The sequence below is a fragment of the Vicugna pacos genome, chromosome 5 (genome assembly GCF_048564905.1).
Source record: "Vicugna pacos chromosome 5, VicPac4, whole genome shotgun sequence".
Taxonomy (NCBI): domain Eukaryota; kingdom Metazoa; phylum Chordata; class Mammalia; order Artiodactyla; family Camelidae; genus Vicugna; species Vicugna pacos.
Genome location: NC_132991.1, coordinates 92,610,202 through 92,634,314, shown reverse-complemented (window position 1 = coordinate 92,634,314; position 24,113 = coordinate 92,610,202). Strand labels below are relative to the sequence as shown.

Here is a 24,113-nt window from a genome sequence, read left to right as displayed (position 1 = left end):
TGGGAAGAGGAACAGGGCACCTCATGCCATCAGACCATCGTCACTCATGCCCACTGCCCTTAGGTCTCAGTAAGAAACCCCGTGAGTCAGATTTCCCATCCAGCAGTCCCTCCTTAGAACCACGTGGCTTTGAAAACGCTCCCTGGCCAGTCCTTGGAACTGTTCTAGGCATCTCAAAAGATCTGACTGTTGGTGCAACTTTCAAACATCTGACTTTAGCCAAAGCCTTGGAATTTCCCACATAGTAAACAACCGAAAGCACTGGTTTGGACAGAAAGATGCACTTTTCTGTACTTCACAGCAGCATTCCCCTAGTGAGGGCAGACGCACGTGGAAAACAATCAGGCATGACTTGGCGTCGACTGTGGACAGCTGCTGACAGAGGGAACGTGAAGGGGTGCTGAGGGACAGGGGAGTCATTCCCAAAGCTGTACGGTCCCTCCTGACGACTCTTCAACCAGGGGCACGTCCAAGTTTTCAGCGACATGATGGGCATGCTTGCAAATTTCAGACGAAAGAAAGGCACCACAACGACAAAGTGTGGTTTTCAGGGATCTTATTAAAGAGTGACGACCAAAGCAACTCCGTTTCTCCATCCGTCACAGCTACCGAGATGGCAAGCACGGTCCTCGGGCTGGGGTACCACCAGCAGGATCAACCGTGATGCAAGGAGTGAATGGCAGTGGGTTTTGTTTAGGCTGTGACCCTGCACCGAGGACGCTGAATGAGTTCAGAGAACAGTGCTGGGACCCCTGAGGGGGACCCCTCCCTGTGAGGACATCGTCAGGAGACTGAGCACTCGGGCCCAGGGCTGGCCTCGGACCCAAATCTACAGCTGATCGGCAAAGAGGGCGCTGACTTTGACAGTCAATGGCCTTCACCACCGACGGGAGCACTGGAGGCTTCAATCATGCAGGAATAATCAATATTTCCTCCAGGTACGCTTGAAGAGTCAACAGAGAACCAGGTAGCTGACATCATGTTTATTTTGAATCAGTCATAAATGACACATTCCCAGGAATGGCCTTATGCTAATTCAGCAGAAATTAGCCAGTCACTTATTTAATATCTAGTACAAAGGTGGGAAGGCGGTGAGAGATACCATGGGGGACACAAGAAGAGGTCTGTGACCTCAGAGACGGTCTGGTTGGGAAGAGGAAACAAATGTCCCAAATAATAACAACAGAACAACAGTAATAATAATAAAAGCGCCCCTGCCAAGGTGTCATCTCTCACACCCTCGACCTCAGTCTCGCCACCTTCCCCGGTGCCAAGGTGTCATCTCTCACGCCCTTGACCTCAGCCCTGCCACCTTCCCCGGCCTCTGAGAAAACACAGCAGGGCGGCCAGGCGCTGAGTTTGAATCCTGATACACGACTTGCTCGTCCTGTGACCTGGGATGCAGAACTTGACCCTTCAGACTCTTCACTCCCCCCACTAAGGGGGACCCACCGTAGCGCTAACCATTAGTCACAAGAGTGAAAAGAGGCAGTGCGTGGTGGCCGTGGGCACAGGCCCTCGGGAGTCGAAGAGGAGACCTGGCCCCTCACCTGGAGGCCGCGGATGCGGCCCCATGCTCCCCTCCTTCCTGCCCTGCGGACGCGTGGCCTCTCACAGGTGGCCCGACCCTTCCCTTCTGTCTGCGACAGTCCCAAGTTCTTCCTGCTTAGGTCACCAAAATCCTACCTGACCAGCCTCCTGAGCGGCCACTGCTCTTTTCCTGAACAAACCAGGGCGACTCAGCTGCCAGTCCTGCTGCAGCCCCGACTCACAGTGACTCCTTCAGTCACCTGCTCAAATCCTGCCCGCTGCCTGCACCAAGTCTGCTCTGAGTTGCTGTGTCCCTAATGACCCTTCTCCATGGCCACGGGCCTGCCTGCGGTCACTGGGTCCAGGCCTCGCCCCCTGGGCTCCAGGCTCGGGGAGCCGGGCCCACATCACATCAGCGCCTTTCATCTTGTTCCAACTGGACCTCCCCCTCCTCGAAACACACCTTAACAACCACCAAAACACGTGACCGGACACACTTCACCGAGTGTGCCCAGCACCAGCAGGGCTGGAAGGCGGAGAATGAGAAGTAAGGCCTTCACCTCGAGGGGAGAAGTGACAGAACGACTTTCTCAAAGGGAACGTGGTGTTACTCCCCGGACGGCAGAAAACAGGAAGTAAAACAGGGTGTGTCGGGCCCGAAGCGCAGTTATGAAGCCTGTCAGCTCAATCAAATGCTCTAGTGTGTAGTCAATTTAAGACGAAAAACAGAGATACCATTGGGTGGCCAACTCCAGAAGCCGTGATTTTGAAAATGAAGAAAACAAATCCCAGAAATCTCTGCACGGGGTCTAAGCAACAGTACTCTATTTTTATGGAAAAAGCAAACAAACACACGATCACTGATTAAGCCAAGGGCGGAGTTCTGGATACGGCAGAGAATCCCGGCAGGTGGCTGACTCCGCCCTCGGTGTGACCCTGGCTCACGGGCTGCCCAAGAAACACACAAGCAAGACTTAACGGCGCCACCAGAGAGGCTTTCGTGTGAAGGGTATCGAGTTAAAGTCCAAAAAAAAAAAAAAATTTCAGCTCCTTAAGAGCCGTTAAGTCAGGTAATTAACCTTCTTTGCTGAAGGACGGGTGCAGGCCGGACGCAGTGCCGCCTGGGGCCACCCCGCCGCCCCTGCCCAGGCCAGGCCCCCGTCCCGGGCTCACACTCACTCTGGGTCTCGCAGTCCACGCAGTGGGAGTTCCCGCGGATGTTCCGTATCGACTGCAAGGCCATGGCCTCGCTCTGGCTGGTCAGTCGGGACTGGACATACAGGAAGACACACAAAGGCAGAAGTAAGAACCCAGAGAGAAACGGACGTACCTGCTAGTTAAGGCCTGGGGCAAAACTCAAACAGACCGAGAGCAAATGCAGCAGCAGGGCAGCTTCCAGCAACCCCTCCTCCCAGACGCCTCTGGGGGGAAGCCCGCTGACGGAGAGCCCTTCGTGCGACAGGAGGACACCGCACGTGTTACGGTCACATGAGCACTCAGAGCCCCGAGACGCAGCTCCTGATTCCCCCACACGACTCGCCTTGGAGAGTCACTTCCCATCTCTGGACTCTGTCAGTTGCTATAGCAACACGCTCGCTCCCCCGGGTAGGGGACCGGAGGAGTGTGAGGGTAGCGGGGGCGTTGATGCTTCAGCGTATTATTTAACTGCCTTCTCTAGGCAAGTGACAAAAAATACACGGGAGGTGAAGAACAGCATAAAAAATGGTAAACTATCACAGTTGAGCTTTATCAACATTTTAATATGTACTCTAGCCTTTTTTTTTAAGCACATCTATACACACATATGCACTTAAAAAAAAAGCCAGCACAGTATATGTTGCTTTGGAATCTGCCTTTTTAGCCTAACGACAGTGTCACCTTTCAGTGCCATCACACAAGCTCCGGCATCATCATTTTAAATGGCTGCAGAATATTCCGCTTACGGCGACTTGTCTGGTAAGTTTTCTCTGACAGACACTTAGGCTGTCTCCAGTTTTCCTCCACTGTGAACAGTGCTGTGAAGAATATGCCTATTGCTAAGTTGCTGCACAAATTCGTGATTATTTACTAAGGATGAATTCCTCAAAACAGAGGTGCCGGATAAAAGGCTACACGTAGTTTTAAGGCTTATGATGTATACATTTAATATAATGGCTAAAGCCAAATAAATTCTAGAGGACACTGAGAATAAGTTTGATTTTTGTGTAAAAGTTATTCAGAAACTGAACTATCTTCTGTCAAATTGTTTGGTGTGAAATAATTGCACGCTTGCTACTTAATAATAAATATCATTTATTAATTGCTACTGTCTGATTAGCATAATGCATCACTGGGGTTTTATCTCCTTTGGTCAGATATTGGCCCAAATATTCAAAGTGCGTTTAACAATTTATATTGGCATCTGGAGTGCGTGTGTGTGTGTGTGTGTGTGTGTGTGTGCATGCGCACAAACAGGGATGTTTCTGTCTGCCTCTGTCTACCTCTATAAACTCGATGCTACATGTATGTATACGTCCGTCTGCAGTTGCTACCCACTCTGCATTATCCACGGGCAGCCAGAACAGCGCGTGGCCCGTTCTCAGCTGAGGCTGTCTTTCCCCCTCCAGCTGTTCCTTGTGGATAGTATTTCCACGCTGTGCACCCTCACGCCTGTCCAGCAGGCGCCCAAGGTGAACAGGTGTGAGTTTGCTATCCTCGGTGCTCAGGGAGCCCCCCTCCCAGGGAGAGTGCTGCGAGGAGGGCACATGAGTAGTGAGAGAGAAGGGGCAGCGTTTTAAGGCTGGCGTGCGCATCAGGCTCAGACGTGAAGCCATCTGTTTTCACAGAGTAGAGGGTGGGGAGGAGTCTGGTGAGTAATGCTGTCCCACGCTTTCCTGAATCCCACGGTGTGGCATGGATTCACAGCCTGACTTGAGATGCTGTGATTTTCTGCACAATTTGGAGATGCGTTTGTCTGTTCAGCCACACGTGCCCTCCCCACGCCTGTTCCAAAACTAAGTTCCCGAATTTTGTGGGTGACACATGTCCTCGGTCCCACTGTCAGGAGACCTGAGAGCACCCTAAGTTTGCTTCAGAGCCACATCTGCAGCCGTGACTCCGCAAAGCCAAGGTGCTCAGAAATGAAAGGCAGCGATTCTCCCCGCTGTGGGTATAAAACATCTTTAAAAAAGAGAGGCAAATTACATTATAATAATAATGACTGTGGTCTGGTTTACCCTGGTTAAAGAGGGTAATAAAATAAGACACTCCATCTTTCTGAAAGGCAGACTCCCTTCTTAATGACAAAGCTGAACATAAATCACTGGCAGGAATTTCTTTAAATGGTTACGAATGAAACTGCAGGTTGGTAGACAATGTCCTTTCTCTTGGCTTCTAGTTGTTCGTAGTTTGATAAGATCAAAGTGCTCTCCAAGACCTTAAAAGTGTCCTAGAGAAAGGGTTAAAAATATCCACGCATGAAAACACTGACTTTGAAGGATCCTCTGATGGGAAGAAGGACATGGGAAAAATGACCTTTGTGTAAGGAACACCACTGGGCAGTAATTCAGAACACGCAGGTTACAGTCTTTTTTCCCTGGCTTAACAGATGCGTAAGAACGAACTCTAGTTGAATAAAGCACATACCAGGCTTTATCAACAGAGTTTAGAAAACGGACACGTTATCTTCCCTAAATTTCTCGCACGCTCACATACGTGCATGCGTTTTTCACCGACGCCTGTACAGAGAGTCAGTTTTCTAACCTGCTATGGATTTGAATTCAGGGCATTTATAAGAATGGAACAGTGCATCTTTTTAAGTGTGTGCACTCTTTTCCTGAGTGTATTCTGCCTAGACCAAAAATCAGTGTGGACACAGAAGCCACAAGGTTCCAAAAGACTCCATCATCAACCATCAAAGGTCAACGCTTTACACTTGGGATCAGTTGAGTGTCAAGATTTAAAACGGGATATTCTGCCATCCAAACATGGTTAGGCTAGGATCCTGGTATGTGGCACAGAACACACATCGACTCGATGTTTCTTTATCTTTTCAATTATTTAGCTTTCTGCTCAGAAGGAGTCACGTCTTGCCAAACACACGCCTCACATCCTGCTCTCCCGTCCCCTGGGCACTTCCCTGGGGCCCCAGTTCCCTTTCAGGATCAGTGGCTCTTCATGCCGGGTCTCACCTTGTTCTTGCTGCTCTCGCACGACTGTAAGCTGGCCAGGATCTGGCTCTCGATGGCCTGGACCCACGCGTCTCGCTCCTCATAGGTGGTGGCTTCAAAGTGCCACGTCTGGCCAGTGAGGGACACAATGATAAACTCAAAGTTTTCTTCTTGTTCTGAAACACAGAGTGGTGGGGATGGGATGAAGAGTTTAGCTTTCATGAGACCGCGGCCCTCTGCCAGTCCTCGGGCATGAAAGTGCCTTTGGGTTCAATCGCGCCCGCATGGGGCCGAGGCACACACAGGACCCGCCGCCCGCACGGCGGAGATCTGAATCCACAGACCTCCAAACACTCCAGATTGGTCCTTAAAGCCAGCATGGCTTAGCCAGGTTTCAATCGGTGCTCAGGGGATGAGGAAAAATGAACATCAGTGTGTGATGTCAGTGTCTCTGTGTTGGGCACAGAGGAAGCAGCTCAGGGACATAATATTGTAACTCATTGCCAGCCGCTGGTATTTACAGTGGATGAAAATCAAGTGAGTACGGCTAATCCCAGGGTGCCATTTAATTTTCTTATACGCATCTGTGCTCCGAGGCACAGATACACCGTGGCCAAGAGGGACGCATGAGGATGTCGTCTGTCCTTCTGGGGCAGAAGACCAGGCAGAGTGAGGCAGTCTCCCACTCCACATTCTCAGTCTGGGAGAGGGAGTGGAATTCAAATCCTGCTACACCACCTGCCGCCTGGATAAATTCTCAACCTATCTGAGGCTCATTTCCTCACCCTTAGAATGTTGGTGGGGAGCCACCTTCTTCACTGTGTTTCCCACTGGCTCTGTGACGTGCACAAAGGGTCCGGGCCCCGGGATCCCCCCTCGAGCACCGGCGTTTGTCCTCTGTTCTCATCTGCCGCCCACCGTGGCCACAGAACACGTGGAGGGAGGGGAGAGGCTACCCCGAGAGCACAACCAGTTACAAATAACCACTAAGAAGTCTGGAGCCAGAGTCTTAGGTACCACATCTCTCCTGATCGGTCATTTCCAATCACTGGTTGCTGAACGAGCTGTGTCACGATCCCCTGGTGAGCAACTGTTAATGCAAATAAACTGCGGCCCACCTAGCTGACCACTGCTTTAGTTCATTACCTGTCATCCACACGTGGCCATCCTGCATGCTCGCATCTACTGCAGAGACCTCCATCTCCCACAGTCCTGGCTCCTCTACCTGCTGTCTCAAGCATCTCTCACGGTCCCTGATCTCTGCAGAACTCCTGGCTGCCCAGGTTGGCCCTGCCCCTTATTTGGGCTTCTCCCCCAAAACCCTGCCTCACCAGGAGCCCTGTGGCCTCTAAGACAAGGATGCTCCATCAGCTGGTCACTGAAGCAACTGCAACCATCTCCAGCCGTCCTCTCCTCCTCCTCTGCAGTCTCAGAGAAGCAGCAGCTCCCACTGCTGTGGCTGAGAGATGCTCCCACTGACCAGGTGATCCCAGGCGGGTGGGGGCAGGATGCTTGTGTCCGTCTCAACACACCGCCAGGTCTGGGGAACCGCTCCCCTAAACAAACACTGAGTGCCACGGAAACAGGACCATGCCACCTTCCCGTGAAATCTTTATATACTCTGATAACAACAGTATCGTGTTCAATGTAAAATCAGCACCACTGCCTTTTTAGAATTTAACCTGCCGGTGGGCTGGTCTCAACCTGCAGAACATGCTCTGAACAGCACCCAAAGCTGGGTGAGTGCGCCCAGCCTCGCGCTTCTCTGACAAGAGGGTCCACGGCTCCCAGCAGCCTCTCAAAGGTCTGTGGCTCTCCCAGCAGTAGTTAAAAGCGCCTGTGACGAGGGTGCACTGTGGGGCTGTGGGAGAGCGCTGGGGTGCAGAGGCTGAGTGAGGCCCCCATCTCCTTGAAAGGGGCCAGGCTGGGCTTCACGTGCAGCAGACCCAGAACAGCTCCGGGAGGGGGCTGAACAAGGTGGCCTACGAAGGGGAGAGGAGAGGGGCTGGGCTGAACCCCAAGACATAGAGCCTTTGGAGGAAGTCCCCCGACTGCCTGCAGGGAACGCGAGCATCCCACGCTCCGGTTCCTGAGCTCGGAAGAGCTGGTGGTGTGAGTTTAGAAAGTGAGGGAGTCCCCAGGGACTTTACCCCATCCTCTGGGCTCTTGAGTCAGAGACCACCACCGCCTGCTGTGAAAAAGGGAGGAGGAAGGGTGGATGGGGGGCCTGCGGGTCCCTCTGCCCACCCCCAGGAATGCCCTTGGACACTGGAGATTGTCGTTTAAAAAATTAGATCTGACTTTCAAATAGGTTTCCTCATGGCCGACCTGTAATTATCTTACAATTATTGGCTGCGACGCTACCTTGGTGGATTTTTAAAGGTCCCCTTCTTGATCCATGGGCTTTTTGTCCTGATTCTATGGACCGCAATCTTTTCTACACTGGTTCTTGTGAGTTGGTGCCCCAAACTCATCTCTTTTATGTAAAACTACCCCAGGGAACAGACAGGGAAGGCAAGCAGGGGGACCTGGTGAAATTCACAGGCGGGGCGCGCAGCTGCGGATCAGGAGCGCGACGAACAGGCGCACCCTTTCCCAACCTGGGAAATTCAAACGCACGTTCTAATCTCCCTCCGATCAGGACTTGTCGGGTCTTTTTTTCCCAGTTAAACTTCTGCACAACTGGTCTGCCATAAAGCTTTCCTGTTTAAAATTCTAGCCAGAATCATAAGCTACATTCACTGACCTACAGGGAAAGAACCAACTCGCTCTGCACTGATGTGGTCACGGCGGTTCAGGGCCCCTCCCCACTGCTGGGCACCATGCTGGGTGCGAGGGTTCCAGCAGGCAGGAGACTGTGTCTCTGTGTGATGGGGACAGGGACACACATACTTCCAGATGATTAAATACAAAGCAACAGACACAACAACAGAGGTCTGTGGCACGGGAACATCTGTATTTTTTGGCCTCATTCCACTGCAGTAGTGGTAACCGGGAATCCTCTGCTGAAATACTCTCAATGCCTCATGCAAAGACCAAACTTTCAAATTAAATTGCTGAAGGAAAGTCTGGCTTTGCACTATGAATTATGTAAACAAAATTCACCTATGCATGCAGAAGTGATCACGGGACCACCAGAATTCATTTCTTGCCAATTTCCAGCGGCCTTCTCCCTCCAGTATCTATCCTGTGGCTCTTCAATCACCTTAAACATCAGTTCCACCACCGTCTTCTCCTTCCACGTATGCTGGACACACACTTCCTTTTTCCTATGTCACTAGACATTTCTGCTTCTACTTTCAAGAGATTCTCTCTCCCTCAGAGATCCCACAGGTGGAACTTTTTGATTCCACTCCTTTGAGGGCTTCAAGGCCCTGTTGTGTGGCCTTTTCAGAGGAAGCTTAGAGGAAATAAAGCATCTCAAAGATGCTACACAAACCTCCAATTCTGGAGCCATTCAACTCTGATACTATGCGAGCAAGGCAAGATGGTTCTCAACCTTTGTAACTTAGAGAGCTTTGAGCAGCTGCCAGGAATCCCGTGCTAAGGATTCCAAGGCTGGCTCCAGGCACTTGGAGAAAGAGTGCTGTGATCAATTAGCAATGTCTGTCCCAGGGCAAGGAGGGGTGCACGTGGCATGTGTGCCACCTGCTCACCACATTCAACTTTTCTTTCAATCTTTTAAATCACTGCTTCTTTTTCTGCTTCCTGGAGCCTCTCCATGCAGCTGTCAGGGTAAGCATAGCCCATACTTAGTTCACAGTCTTCCCCACTTCCTCTCCACCCACCTTCCCAGGGTCATTTACTTCCAAAACGTAGTCACTTCCAGTACATGTGGACATTTCTAAAATCTGTATCTCTGACCCCCAAATCCAATAATTTTGACTGGATTCTCTTCAAATATTTTGTCCTCACATGAAATTAACATACATAAAAATAGATCTGCTATAATCTTCAAATGCTCCTACTTGGATCTGTTTCTATTAATGGTTCCAATGCTATTTCTAGTCATAAAACTTCAAAGTCACCCTGATTCCACCCTCTCCCTCTTCCCACTGCCTTCTAACCACTTAGATGTCAGAGTGTTTGCAAATATCCCTCCATCTGTACCTTCCTCTCCATTTCCTTCTGTTTTCAGCCCTTGCCTGATTGTTTCTCTGGCTCTGGTTCAGCTCAAACAGGTCCTTCTGAGTTTTCCGTGGAACATACTGAGGCATTCTCTCCTGGCACCAACATATGAGCATGTCTCCATTGGCCTAGGCTTGGCTTCCAGGGCCATGAATGGTGTGACTCAGCCTCTTCTTCCAACCAGATCACTCCACAATATGGCAGACAAGACAGGTGGCAGGACCTTGCCTCCCCAAACAGACTTTTTATTGCACTGATGGAATTGCAGTGAGACATGCTCTCCAAGCCCCAAGCCCACCCTTCCTCTCCTGCCCAGATCAGATGCATGAGCCGAGAAGCCACCACTGTGAGCGCTAAGTGCTCAGCACCTGCAGAAGTGAAGGCGGCTCTAAGGGGAACAGCAGCAAGGTCATGACAGGGTTGGGGCAAGAAACCTAAGAGCCCCACATCTGCAGTCCTGGGGGGAAGGAGCTACAGGGGCTCCCAGTTCTGCAGGGCCCTCTGGCTCCTGGCATCTTCTCTGCAGCAAAGCATCCCACAGACAAAGACCAACCATATGTAAACTCACAGGAAACAAGAGAATAGATTTTGATCAAAGAATTACAGATACAGAATTTAAAACTGGTATGTGTGGAATGTTTGAAGACATTAAAAAAAAAAAAAGGACTCTCCTAACTAAACTTTCAAGCAAAAGGAGTCTATGAAAACTGACTGGATAGATCTAAAAAAAAAAAAAGGAAAAAGGAAAAAGTAGTTCTTTTGGAAATACTATATACATACATATATATATATATATATATATATATATATATACACACACACATACACACACACACACACACATATATATATATATGTACTTTTTTTTTTTATAAAAACAAACCCTCCATGGACGGGTTAAAAGAGGAGCTGGGTGAGAACTATTGGTGGACAACAGATCTGGAGAAACTTGCTAAAACACAGAACAGACAAAAAGGATGGGGAACACTGTAGAAGAGAACTGATGAGGTGTGAAGAGTCAGAAGGTACAACATACACCTAACTGCCAGACAAACAGCAAGACTGGAACAGGACTGCGGAACGACATGGAATTCTAGACACAGGAAGCACCACATTTACCACGAGGGATTACAACAAGGAAGTTTATGACCCTGTGGAACACGAAAGACAAAACGCTCTTAGGAACACGAAGCATGAAAAGACGGACGGCCCTTAGACGGATGTCACTGAGGGGGGTGGCAGACTGCTCAAGAGCAACAGCTAGCGCTGCGAGACGGAAGACCAGCGTGGGCAGAGTCAAGAGAAAACTACGTCAGTCAGGAACTGGGACCCAGGAAACTCTCTTTCAAGAGCAAGAGTGGAATAAGGATACTTTCATATAGAAAAATGAAGAGCTAATTACCAAGAGCCCTTCACTAAAGGAACTACTAAAAGATACACTTCAGAATATTCTAGAAAGGAGGTTTGAACTCAAGGGTTGGTAAGCAAATGAATAGATAAATATGCGGACACACCTAAACAAAAGTTGTATCAGATATACTGGTCACGATCATGTCTAATTTGGGAAAGGTACAAAATACTGGAGAGATGACAGTGGAGGGGAGGACACTGGAGTCAAAGTGCCCCGGGACTTTGTACTGATCTGCGGGGAGGTAAGAACTAACTTCAGACTTTGGTAAATTAGGTGCATGTGAAGCTAAACGGTCAACCTCCACGAGAAAAGAAGTAGAAGGTATAACTCCCTAAGAAAGAAGGGGGAAGAAAATTTATTAATAAATGTGATTAAAATCTTTTATCAAACTAGGAATTGAAGGGAACCCTCTTTCCATGGACAATACGTATCTATCCAAACCCACAGAAGGATTATTTTTAAGGATGAAATGTTAGAAGCAATCATTTCACATCACTTGAAGGGCCCTCAAGGCCAAGATTGTCCCGGTACCAGCCCTGCTGGCCAGTGCGGTGAGAAGAAAAGGAACAGATACAGAGATTGTAAAGATAAAAGACACCAAACTGTCAATCGCTGACTACATGACTGTTTTCACAGGGAACCCCGCAGAATGTGTAAGTGATGAGAAATACTAATAACAGCTACCAATGGGCAAGATACAAGACCAATACACTGAAACGAGCATTGCATTTCTGTATATGAGAATCTAAGAGAAATCACATTCAAATATGTGTTTACAAATTCATTTCTCTCCGTCTGATGTAGGAAAGGAGAGGTACAGAGAACTGTGAAGAAGCCAAAAAATTTCCTGAAAGTCATAACACAGAAGATCACTCAGAGCCTGAGTCACTGGTCACAGGTGGGGAAGAGGAGATATTACACTATGTTGGAGGTGATGGATTAACCCCAGAGAGTGAGTGGAGAGGATTCATGCTTCGTCTCTGGAAGACGAAACCCTGGCTGGTCTGCTCACGATAATGAAACACCAGTAAGGCTCAGAAGAGCAAAGAGCAGATGGATGCAGGACATCCTGTGCCCCCGGCCTGGTGGACAGCAGCTGATGAGAAAAGGCTGGGATGGAAAGGTGGGCCCGGTGAATGGGTCTGAATGGCTGGGAGGCACAGCCATGTTTCACAGCCCAATTAGGAACCGGCTGTGCAAATGCCCCAGCTCGACTCATCTGGGATGGTTTCCTTTTTAGAGGGGGAGCTCTGTGGGGTGACTGTCAAGCTGGAAATCCACATAATTACACAAAAACAAAGATGTGAATCAGAATCCACACCCCAACACTTTGGTGACCAAGCGAGCTGCAGTAATAACCTGTGATGGCCGTGACGACCTGCGCACCTGCTGTCTATTTCTAAGGAGCATGAAACGTGCACTCAGGCCCCTTGGCCACGGGCGGGTATGAGCGTTGGGGCCTGTAGTCAAAGCTCTTCGCTCTGAGCAATAACTATGCAGTCAATCGCTGACCAAGAGTTCTTTCGGGAATTTTTAACTGAACGGCTCAACCTAGCCCCAGAGAGGCAAAGATGACCCCTCCAGGCCTGTCCACGCAGGGTCCAGCAATGGACCCCGCTAGTGGACTTCTTGCTGAACTGTGGATGCGAACATCTGGTCTACCTCGAGAACAGGGGTCCCCCGACAATTGAGAAGACAGAAAGGCAGAGGGATGGAACCCCCACGCCATCTCAGTGCAGACGCAGCCCCACAGCGGGGCTACTCATAGCCTCCTTCTGGATTTCAGGCCCTGGCAAAGATGTCTTTATCAGGAGCGGGTCAGCTAGGATAACTCACTGCCTGAGTCAGGGAGTCAAGTTTGAGCGTAGAGTTTAGCTGCAGTCACTTCACACCACCACCGATGGATCCAGCTTATGCTCAAGGCCTCCTGCTTCCCAGGATACTGTCTTTATGGGGCTTTTTTTTTTTTTGAGGGAGAGTAATACACAACACTTACAGTTAGTTTCAGAACTGAATTATATCTGCCGGATGACTTTGCCTCCCAAAGTTAAAAAAAAAAAAGAATAAGGCTTATGGGGCAGTTGCATTTTTAATCATGTTACATATGCCTTCCATGAAGGAGTCCTTATTTCTTTGTACTGAATCTACCACATGGAATAATAAATATTAAAAACAACACCACTGGGCTCCAATTCTGTGTCAGGAAACATGCTAGGACTTCACAGGCACCGTCTAATGTAATCATTTCCGACTCTTGAAGTGGTCAGCAATGCTGTTTTTTCAAAACAAACGAAGAGTTACAAAAAAAAAAGCGCTCTCCTACGGTGTCCAGTGGGACCTGGAGGGGCCTCCTCCCCACTTCCTGGGGGCTTTTTCTCGTTTTCCCTTACTCCTGTCAAGGAGAGCAAGCCGGTGAGGTCTTTTAAAGGTAATTTTCCCAGGAATCCCGAACCAGCTTGCAGCTAGTGTCACATTTCTTATTAACTGGTCGTGTGTGGAGAATGCCGGGGGACTTGGTGCCGCGGGTGTGGCAGCTGGAAACTGGGGACACTCCAGCTGCCATCCTCCTGTGTGCTCGGCTCTGTGGCCAGTGACCAGTCAGCACGGGAGAAGGGACAATCCCATCTATACCAGAACAATCAGAGCAAGGAGTGCTCTCTGCCGCTCTGATCTGTCTCAGTGTAGGGCACGTCGCCCAAGTGTCCTTCTCCAGGTTTTCCTGAGATGAGGTCACAAAGCCCCTTCCCTCTTATCTGGGACCTGGCAGGACACAGCCCGGAGGTACAGGTGTCTGTGCCCCCTCCGTGGGAAGGGACACCTCTGCTACCTGGACAGGTGAGAAGCAGAGGAGAGCAGGGACGGGAGGGGCCTGAAACCCGCCAGGCTCCTGGGTGCTCGCACCCCTGCAGCCCGCTCCAGCCGCCTGTCCTACAGTTGTCTGCATAAGCCAATATATTCCGCACCCCGCCACCCCGCGTAAATCCCTTCACATTTCTGTCACTTGCAAACCCAGTCCTGACTAATCCAGCAGAGAAGAGCCATACCCCTGATGGGGCTGCCAACCTGCCGCCTGCTTACCTGCTCAGGTTAACACCTGGTACATCTCTAGATTGGATCCTGGTTTATCTTCCTGTATCACTGCACTGACTACACCACTCACTAAGTAAACAGTAGATTTGGGGGCCCCAATATCACCTCCTCTTCTGTGAGGACAGAACATTAACATGTTCCTCCTCACGCACAAACAAGAATTTCTGCCAGAGGAGACAGCCTTGCTCAACCCACCAACGGGCCAGAAGGATTCTATCACATCACGAAGTGACACTCTGACGATATTTTAGTATCAGCAACAAGATAAAAAATGATAAAAACAATGATCGGCAGTGTGAGGGCCATCAGTCAGAAAGACAGACCGCACATCACTCTCCAGTGTCACCCTCATTTACAGCGTGAAGAACGAGAGCTCGGTGGCGGGGCAGGGTGAGGTGGGCACGGACGGCGACTGTGTTTCAAGTGGTCTCATTTCACTAACGCAGACCGATTCTCAGTGACACGTACAGCGGCTTGTATCTAATTCATTCTGAAAAAACAGGAATTCAGGTTGTAGAAATTCCTGACACCCATGCTACAGGGTGTTTCTTGGTTTTAGACAGACAGGTGATCATCGCAATCCAAGCACCAACCCCCCCGGCCCCCGATCATGAAAAACCAAAGCCCGCCACCCCTCAGAGCCCGAAAGAAAGAGCTGTCTCGCAGCGCGACAGTCCGGGGCTCGGCTGTTGAATAAAGTTCTGTGATTGGGCTCGCAGGGATTTAAACAGTTTGCTGTGTTCAATGGTTAGCTGTGGAAAGGTCCACTATAATAGTATTTTAGCACCATGAACCTGTCGAAATCAACCTGCCCAATTATTCCAAACGACATTAATAACACCGGATATTACACTAATTGCGTCCAGTTTCTATGCAGACGAGGCCCCGTGGGGCTAATTTCGCCTCCTCAGGGGCAAGCAACTCAGTCATCAGACTGATTTCACAAGGAATCCCTCCTCATTACACAAGTCCGGGCTGTCAAACTTTTTTTTTTAAAGGTTAATGGGCCAATCAGTCATCAATTATTTTTGTGGAATCCTAGCAGACAAAGGGTTAAAGGGCTAGCTAAATGCAGCTGCAAATGTTCTACGTTTAGAAGTTGTTTTCAACAGGAGACATCTGACAAGGACGCATTTTAGGGGACTGGGTGGAAGGGGAGGAAGACGGACAGAGGCATACGTCCAGCTCGGGCGGGCAGCAAGAGGTATGGAGTGAGAACAATCGCCCTCTGCCTCTGCAAAGGCCACGAGGATCCAGACCCTGGTGCTGACCCGACGCACAACAGCTCAGAAACGCCTGCCAAATGCAGGCGGCATGTGTACAGCGATGCCGTGTAGGTCTGTTTCTCTCCTGATCTCTCCAGGAACTCGATGTCTCTGCAGAGGTCGCTCACTCCATGCTCTTTGTGGGTGGGATGAGGCATCCAAGCCCACGTTCTGGGGCTCCCCAGCAGACCTGGAACCCAGACACCTGATACTTGTTCCTGTCCACGAGGCTAAGCGTCCTTCCTGGCACAGTTAATGACCAACACACGATGAAAACATGTTACTAAATGGTGTGGAGGTGACAGTGGCCAGTGTGGAGGGGTCATCTGTCCATTTGCAGAGGTGGCCGAAGAGTCCAGGATCCACCAAGCCCAGAGTCTTCTAGGTGATCAGCATCTGAAGATGATCTGGCAGTAAGACAGCCAGGGCTCGCGGGGAACAGCCATCCTCGCCCCTTGTGATGTCTGTTGTTGCAGAACTGGGACTTAGGTCTCAGGGAACGCCACCGTACCCTGGCGGGTGCATTAACAGCAACGCGAACTGTTGGTCAGGCAGCTGCTTCTCAGCAACAGCTGAGGGTCCGCAACGCCTTTCTTCCCGTTTCTGCCTGAATCTCTGCGTGGTCTTTTCTCGATGTCCTTCTGGTCTTGGGGGGCCCTCGCTCCCGGAATGCACTCCCCTCTCCTGTCCTTCCCGCTCTGACATCTACTAACCGGGAGCCGGGGAGCCCCCATGTCCCCCTTCTGATCTCAGCAATTTGGTCAAAGGGGACACCAAGCGGACGGGGACGACAAAGGCATGTTGTCCCTCCCTCTCTTTTGTCAGGACAGACCGTCATCACTGACCACAAGGAGCCCGAGGAAGCCTCAGAACCTCTCCTAGTCCAGTTCTCCAGGCAGACACTGTCCACGTATCAAAGCTGGAAGCTGAGATGAAACGTGTCTGCTGACCTGCCGCTCTCAGGGTCCAGCACCTTCTACACTCTCTGAGATGACGCCAGCTGGGTCAAACACAGCCCCAGGCTTTTATGCTAATTTTAAGACCTAAACATTTGGTAAAATACTTCAATATTTCTGCTTTCCAAGCACATATGAAATAGACATGTGGTTTAGATATTCTGCCCAATTATGATGAAAATGACACATGTTTAAGGTTCCAGCCCACATCCACCATAATATAGAAAGCCCGTTTTTATTCATTTTTCATTTTTGTAAGAAAAGATAATGTGAAGGAGAGCCTAAAGAATACGGTCCAGGGTTGGGCAGAACCAAGAGCTGTGGCAAAAAAGAAAACATTAAAAACATGCCTTCCTCCCACTTGAGAAGTTGTTCATTACAAACAAAGAAAAAAAATCCATTATTTTTGGTCATTATAGACACACTCGGGTTGTCAGGTAAATATTTTTGCAAGCTCTCAATTTGGTAAATATCTTTGTTTAGCCCAGAGTCCAACAGAGGTGTTGTACTGTGGCTTAATTTAGGACAAGAACAGAATTAATTCTCTAAAGAAGCGAGTCCCCAGAGGGAGGTCACAGAGTTGGGACTGTTTACTGCTAAACGTTATCATGGGAAGATGCTCATGAAACACAAAGGAGGTTTTTATTTTCTAAACACATTAGACAGAGCTGGGAGGGCAGTCTGAGAGCCGGGCCCCACAGACGTCTGTTCCATTAGCTGTAGCTTCCAGAACCACAGGGTGCCAGGTGCTCTCTTAAACTAAGGAGTCCAAACCTGCGGTTCTCGGCGGGGGAGGGGAAGGGGAGGGGAAGGATTAGGAGTTTGGGATGAACAGATACACATGACTACGTACAAAACAAATAAACAACAAAAACCTACAGCATAGCACAGGGAACTATATTCAGCTTCTTCTAATAACCTATAATGGAAAAGAGTCTGAAAAAAAAATCTGTATGTATAACTGAATTGCTTTGCTGTACACCTGAAACTAACCTTGCACATAGACTACACTTCCATTAAAAAATAAGAATTAAAAGAAAAAAAAATTAAGAAGTCTAAAATAAAGCTCCTGAAAAATAAATGATCAAATCCAAAACCAAAAACATCTCAGGAGGTAGAATATGTCTTAACACGTTTCCTGGTACTTGCTCAGGCCTAGGGACCCCGGGAAAACTCAAGGCCCAAGCTTTTGGTTTAGAAAGAGATAAAAATATTAGAGGCAGCCCTTGTAATTCACCCAGTTTTAAGCAGCGCTCTGTATGTTTACCATCTGTTATGCAATCTAATGTTCGTCACTTTTCAGAGGGTCCCTGCTCTCCTCGTCACAGAGACATGGGGCTCTGCGGTGCTGGGTGGGCCCAGGGCCGTTCCTCTGCTCTGAGCCCAGGGTGGGAACAGGGAGAGGCGGGCAGGCAGGCTCCACGCCCTTCCAGGCCCTTCCGCACTGCCCGCCATCCCTGCAGTCCTCCTCCAGCTGTAGCTCAGGGCGTGGGTGACTGTCAGTATTGTCATTCTTTGAAAAGTCGAGGGAATACAAGCAGTCTTGCTTCTCTCCCCAAAAAGGCAATCCTGGAGTTAGTTCCCAGAAGAGGGTTTCCAAATCGGAACTCATGTGCGTGCGTCCTTCACCAGTGAGGTTCCTCGTCGACCAATGCTTGCTTTGGCTGATGGCGCCTGTCGGACACGTTCCATGGGCCGAAAAGTGGGTTTTCCCCAGTGTGTTCTTGGAGATGGTTTTCTATTAAATAGGCCTTTATGGCAGTTTCACAGCGACCAAAGTGGTCACCCTCACTGTGCTCCAGGCTCCATGGTAAAGGCTTCACCTGCTTCTCTTAATTTCTTCTTCAACTGTCCATCCAGGTAGGTTTTATGGTCTCCGTCTTGGAGAAAGAAAACCAAGCAGGGGAGGAGAGATGCAGCGATCCCAGGAGTTCACGCAGCTGAGCAGCGGCAGAGCTGGGGTCGGATGCAGGCACATCTGGCTCAAATGCCAAATTTCCACATCCGACGGCTCTTCGGACGATGGCAGTAAATGGAACTGAAGGGGTAGTTTAAAAAGCCTGGGAGAAGGAAGTCTGACGTTTAAACCCCCTCTTACACGGGCAGGGGCAGCATCTCCTTGCTACGTACTTGATGCTCACGCACCCTAACTCCCTTGGACTTACAGACTTGGTGGCACTCTGGAAGCAGGGGTGGTGGCAAATGTGGGCTCGTGTCACTTGCCTCTAAGAGAGATTACCTCACTGTCACCACAACCTGTGCAGGTGGCACCTTCTCCCCAGCTTACAGGTGGGGAAATCGAGGTACTGAGAGGGCACAGGTATGACCCAAGGTTCGAGCTAAAACATGGGGCTGCGGGCACTAGGCCAGGACCAGAGTCTGGGCGTGAAGCCACGGAGCTCAGCGCCTCTCACGAACGCCTCTGATTCAGAACTCGAGTTGTCTGCAAGTGTGTGGAAGACTTCGGGTGAAGAAGGGCCTTGCCGAGCGTGGAAGGAGGCCCCAGACGGCGGCCCGCACGGGCCCGGCAGGCACACAGGGTTTGGGGAGGCTGCCAGGGCGCCTGGGGTGGGCCAGGCATTCAGATACCACAGCAAGCCCTTCAGAAGGGTGGCACCACCCGTCAGTCAGAGCGGCTCGGGCCTCCTCCTCCCCGCGGTGACAGCCGTCTGCTGAGCTCACGGCCCCGACCGGGGCATCCGCACCCTGCCCCCGTTCATCACTGAGCCTGCGTCCGGGCTCCGGGCTGCGGCTCGGACCCAAACGCCCGGCCCAGTCTCTGCGTGCCCATGTCTTTCCCCGGGCTCCTGACAGCCCTTTTCTGGGCCTTGGTTTCTCCTTTTGTCAAAGGTGAAGGGTACGACCTCCTTTGGGGGTTGCTGGGGACACAGGGCAGGATGGCAGGAAACCCTTCAACCTGCAGCCTGCATGGCTCCTGGGCCCCTAAATCCCAGGTAGCCTCTCCCCTCACCGAACCCACTGGTACCAGGGCTTGTGGAACTTACCCTCCCGCACTCTGCATCAGGATCTTTTTTTTTTTTAATGCTCCAATATTATTATTTTTTTAAATTGAAGTATAGTTGATTTACAACACTGTGTTAGTCTCTGGTGGACAGCATAGTGATTCAGTTATATATATACATTCCTTTCCATACTCTTCTCCATTGTAGGTTATTACAAGCCACTGACTACAGTTCCCGGTGCTCTGCAGTGGAACCTGCTGTTGATCGATCTTGTACACAGAACAGCAGTGTGTACATGTTAACCCCAAACTCCTAATTTAACCCTCCCACTCTCTCTTCCCTTTGGTAACCATGAGTTTGTCTTCTCTGTCTGTGAGTCAGTTCCTGCTTTGTAAGTAAGTCCATTTGTGTCACTTTTTTAGATTCCACATGTAAGTGTGCATAAGAGTCTTTGTCTGAGCCCCTGGACGGACTGCCAGCCCTTCCCCTCCACCTGCCCAGGCTCTGGGCCCCAGCATTGGGCACCCGCATCGTGGCAGGAACTGGAGACCCCGGCAGGCTCTCAGGCGCCAGCGTGGGAACGAGCACCTGCAATTTAACTTGACGTGGACCAGGTGGACGTCTCAGAGCTGAGCGTGGATGCCGGGTGGTGGGGAGGTGGGTCACCGCGTTAGGCCGGCCACCCCACAGGCCTGCTCGCTCGCGTCTGCTCATACAAAAGGGATGGTTCGGGGGACAGAGGGGGAACGAGCCCTGATCCGAGCCTGAGGGGCAGACAGTGCCCATCACACGCATTCTCCGAAGGGAGGCCTGTGTTTCTCCACGGCGGGGCCCGGTTGGAACCACGACGCCGGCACCTCTGAGTCCATGAGTTCATCCACTTGGCCTCTGCTCTGTGCAGGGGAACCCCAAGCGGGTTTCACAGGCCTGTCTCTGGGGCAAGTTTCAGATCCACAGAAGCAGGCTCTCCGGGCAGGGCTGGGTCAGGACTTCGGGCTTTACTGAACTGGCGAGGCCTTGGGTGTGAGTGTCACCAACAGCGTGACGAGACGATGTTGGTGGACCCGACACCCAGGACACGCCCCTCCTTCCCCAAGACATCTCTTCTTTACTCGTTTACGTTCCATCCCGTGCCTTCTTCTCCATGAGCAAGGAGAGCTGAAGCCCTCTGGAAGAGTCCACTGTTGGCCCGACTCACAGTGGGTGATGGTCCAGCCTGTCTCCAGGGTCTCAGGATTCTGTGTGATCCCACGTGGGTCACGCTGCTCACAGGCCATCCCACGGGCCTCCCCCCGCGCTTCCTTCCACCCAACGTCCGCTTCCGCTCAGTCCTCTGTTCTTAGAAAGACGTGTCCCGTGGAGTCCAACATCCCTAAGTCCAGCGCCGTCCGCCTGACGGGAGACAGGCGTCCCCCTGGGTCAGGAGGCAGCTACGAACTGGAGAATCACATCATAAACCTTCCATCCCGCTCCACAGGCTTCCGAGATGGAAAAACTGAAGTTGCGTTCTTGTTGAACGAACTTACATTTCACCGACCCTGGGAAAGAGGTGAACCTTTAGAAAGTAACAGCGATTTCGACCTTCAGGCAATAGAGCATAGGCTAGTGGCTGGTGTGCGCACACGCCTGGTGTCAGGGGCAATCAGCCCCAGTGGGCGGGAAAAGCACGACCCTTTCCGTGAGGACGCAGGAGCAGGCCCTGGAGTTGAGAGATCAGGGCACTTGTCCCGTCTCCAGAAGATGCCAGCTCTTCGAACTGCAGAAAAATCTCTTGACTTATCTGAACTCCAATTTCCCGTCTGTAACATGGTACCCACCTGGCAGTGTAGTGTGAACATTCAATGAGACAATGCCGTCCAGGGGCCGGAACAGTGAACATAAGAGAAAAGGGCTTTGGAGTGAGACCCTCGGGTGCAATTCTTGGTCCCACCTGTGCTTCAGCAGCCTGAGCCCCGGGGTGGGTCCCATAACGTCTGGGCCGCACCCTCGAGGTCTGGACGGGGCGTGTGGACAAGCTCCTCAGGCAGCACCCGGCTCATAGCGGGCACCCTCCCCTCCTTCTTCCCAAACCTCAAGTTCTAACTCCCTCTACGGGCAGCTCTGGTGTCAGCAGTATCTTGGTGTTCTGTGGGTACCTCTGAACTAACTATTCAAGTGGAGCACTTTAAAAAATACTCCATTTGGGGATGGGTACCTTTAGCACTCAAAGTCTCAGGACACTACAAACGTGAGAACGTTCAGAATAAGAATTTTCCTAAAGGATCATTTCACAGACAAAGAATATGTGATGACATTATATATCAGAAGACTGGAAACCAAAAAGGCATTTTGACTGTCTATATTCTAGAATTGTATGAATTCAGAACTACATTATTAAGAGCCGTATGACATGAGACTGGGCACGTACAGATGTTAATCTGAAAAGAAAGCCAAAGTAAATGAAGAACGATCATGTCGCTTAATTGAAGATTCATAGACGTAACTGGATACTGAACAGAAATTTAAGGAACGTGAGGGAGAACTGGCTCTGCAGTCATAATTTACTCCAGTATCCTCGGGGCTGCCTTTGGTAGCTGTCGGCAATTGACTGAGGGACCCTGAGCCAGCAGCGCTGCCCGCATTCGCACACTGCAGGGAGCAGAGAGCATCACCGCCCCTCCCCGCACAGGAGCGCCGGGCAGGCCGGACGCCGCGGGTTACCTGCGTGGTCAAGGCTGAGAAGTTTCCACTTCTGCAAACCGTCACACCTGCTGTGAGCTGGAGCCCGCCAGTGTCTCCAGGAAGACCCCACGAGCGAGTCTCAGGGAGGCCATCGGCCTGCCTCCTGCAGCTCCCCAGGTTTGTACACAACCACATGAAACACCAGACCTCACAGGCCGGAAGTCAGTAAACAGATCCATCGTGACGAACGCACACACATGCAAAAGAGAAACGCATGTGATCAGGACACAAGGAAGAGAAACGGTACGCACCCCAAGTTACAAAACTAACAGGAAAAGACAATGAACGAGTGCATTGAATACCCTTTAAAACACAGCAAAAATGACGCTGTTGTGTTTCTAAAATTCTATTATTCTTCTCTCTCACTTTGTCTCTCTCGGAAGAAGACCCCAAGGGGGTGGCACTCCATTGGTACCTTCACAGACGACAGTTTCCCCTTGAGGAATGAAAAAGAATTATGATTAAAAAATAGGTCTTTAACAAGCCATTGTGCAAATGTAGTTTTGTTTTCCAGATTCATTTTTTTCCCTCCCGGCTGAGAGCAGGGCATTCGGTGGCGAGACAGGAGTCATTGTGAAAGGAAGGAAAAACGGATGGCGATATAAATCAGCAAAGGTTAATGACCGGGATGTGAAGAGAAGGGCTTGTTTACAGAAATAGCGTGCAATTTAAAATTTACAGGAGATTTAATGCCACAGCTTGGCAATCGCTGAAATCAACAGCCCAGAAAACAGTGACATTAAGAAAAATAGTACAGTTACAATCATCCCCAAATAAGTCAATTAGTGCTAGGGCACGAGCTTGCGATTACTTGACCCATTTGGCTTGCACTTAAGTGAAAAAAAATGTCCCCCCTATTATACCGAGATCGCTGGATTGTGACCTGTTTTGCATCGTACGTTTCGTACGCCAGCCTCCCTCACAAGGGCTGGGGCTGATGGGGCTGCGTTTCCTCTGCCTGGCATCAAAATAATTCTGACCCTTGACATTTGTAATCATAAAAAAAAGGGCAATTTATAATTGTGTTGTTCAAATGAAGGCGGTGGGGGAATTCAATCTGCTATTATACAAAAGCAATGACGGCTGTCTTCGGTGAAAAAAGCAACGCAAGTCAATTTGTGAACTTTGGCACCAGACGACCTTTAGAAACACAACAATATACTGAATTTACAAGCAATAGCAGCCCATGCAAATGACCCGGGCCTGGCTGCCTCTGGATTAGAGCTGCAGAGAGCATTATGGAGAATGTTTCCACAAAACAAATTAAGACTGTTACTTAAATGTCACGGCACACTATTGTATTTGGCTACAGATCATTACACCTGATACTAACACTTTTAAAAACTGTAATAACTTGGGAAATATTACGTTGAGTGCCCACATGTATAAAGGAAAAGAAAAAAAAAAGAGGAGAAAATAGGTTCCGAAGTAATTTAAACATCACTACTCTACGACTGGAAGGGAAAGGTCAAAATGTAAGTAAGCTGAAAGGGACATGAATGGGAAAATAAAACACACAAACAAAAAGATGAAAAGACCACAGGAATGACTCTGCAAACACAATAAGGGTGCATGCAGCTTTGGGCGAGTCGCATCTCCATTTCTGCATCGGGAAGGAAGGAAGGCAGGGAGGCAGGGAGGCTGGAAGGACGGGCACGGGGACAGGGGGCGGGGAGGGGCGGGGGCGGCGTTACCTTCGGTGTTGGTACTGCTGCTGCTGTAAATATTTCGCAGGCTACCAACACGGTTTAGTTTCCATGCTTTGCGCTTGGCTGCATCCCGAGAGCAGAAAGGGGAGAGGGGGAAAAGAGAGAAAACAAAAAGGAAAAGAAACAAATGAAAAGGGGAGAAAAGAAATGTCAAAGTAGCGCGTGACGTCACCTGGCGGAGGGCAGTCCCCG

At 50.2% G+C, this 24,113-nt stretch overlaps 1 protein-coding gene across 5 annotated transcripts in view; it reads right to left on the bottom strand.

The window, feature by feature from the left end:
• AGAP1 (ArfGAP with GTPase domain, ankyrin repeat and PH domain 1) overlaps positions 1 to 24,113 on the bottom strand; it is a 510,942-nt gene that overhangs the window by 66,109 nt on the left and 420,720 nt on the right. For all 5 annotated transcript variants that reach the window (XM_072961884.1, XM_072961886.1, XM_072961882.1 and 2 more), the window contains 2 exons: positions 5,700 to 5,854; positions 2,710 to 2,800 (listed from right to left, as the gene is read on the bottom strand). In XM_072961884.1, the coding sequence (XP_072817985.1) occupies positions 2,710 to 2,800; positions 5,700 to 5,854 (246 nt within the window). The remainder of the gene's footprint in view (positions 1 to 2,709; positions 2,801 to 5,699; positions 5,855 to 24,113) is intronic.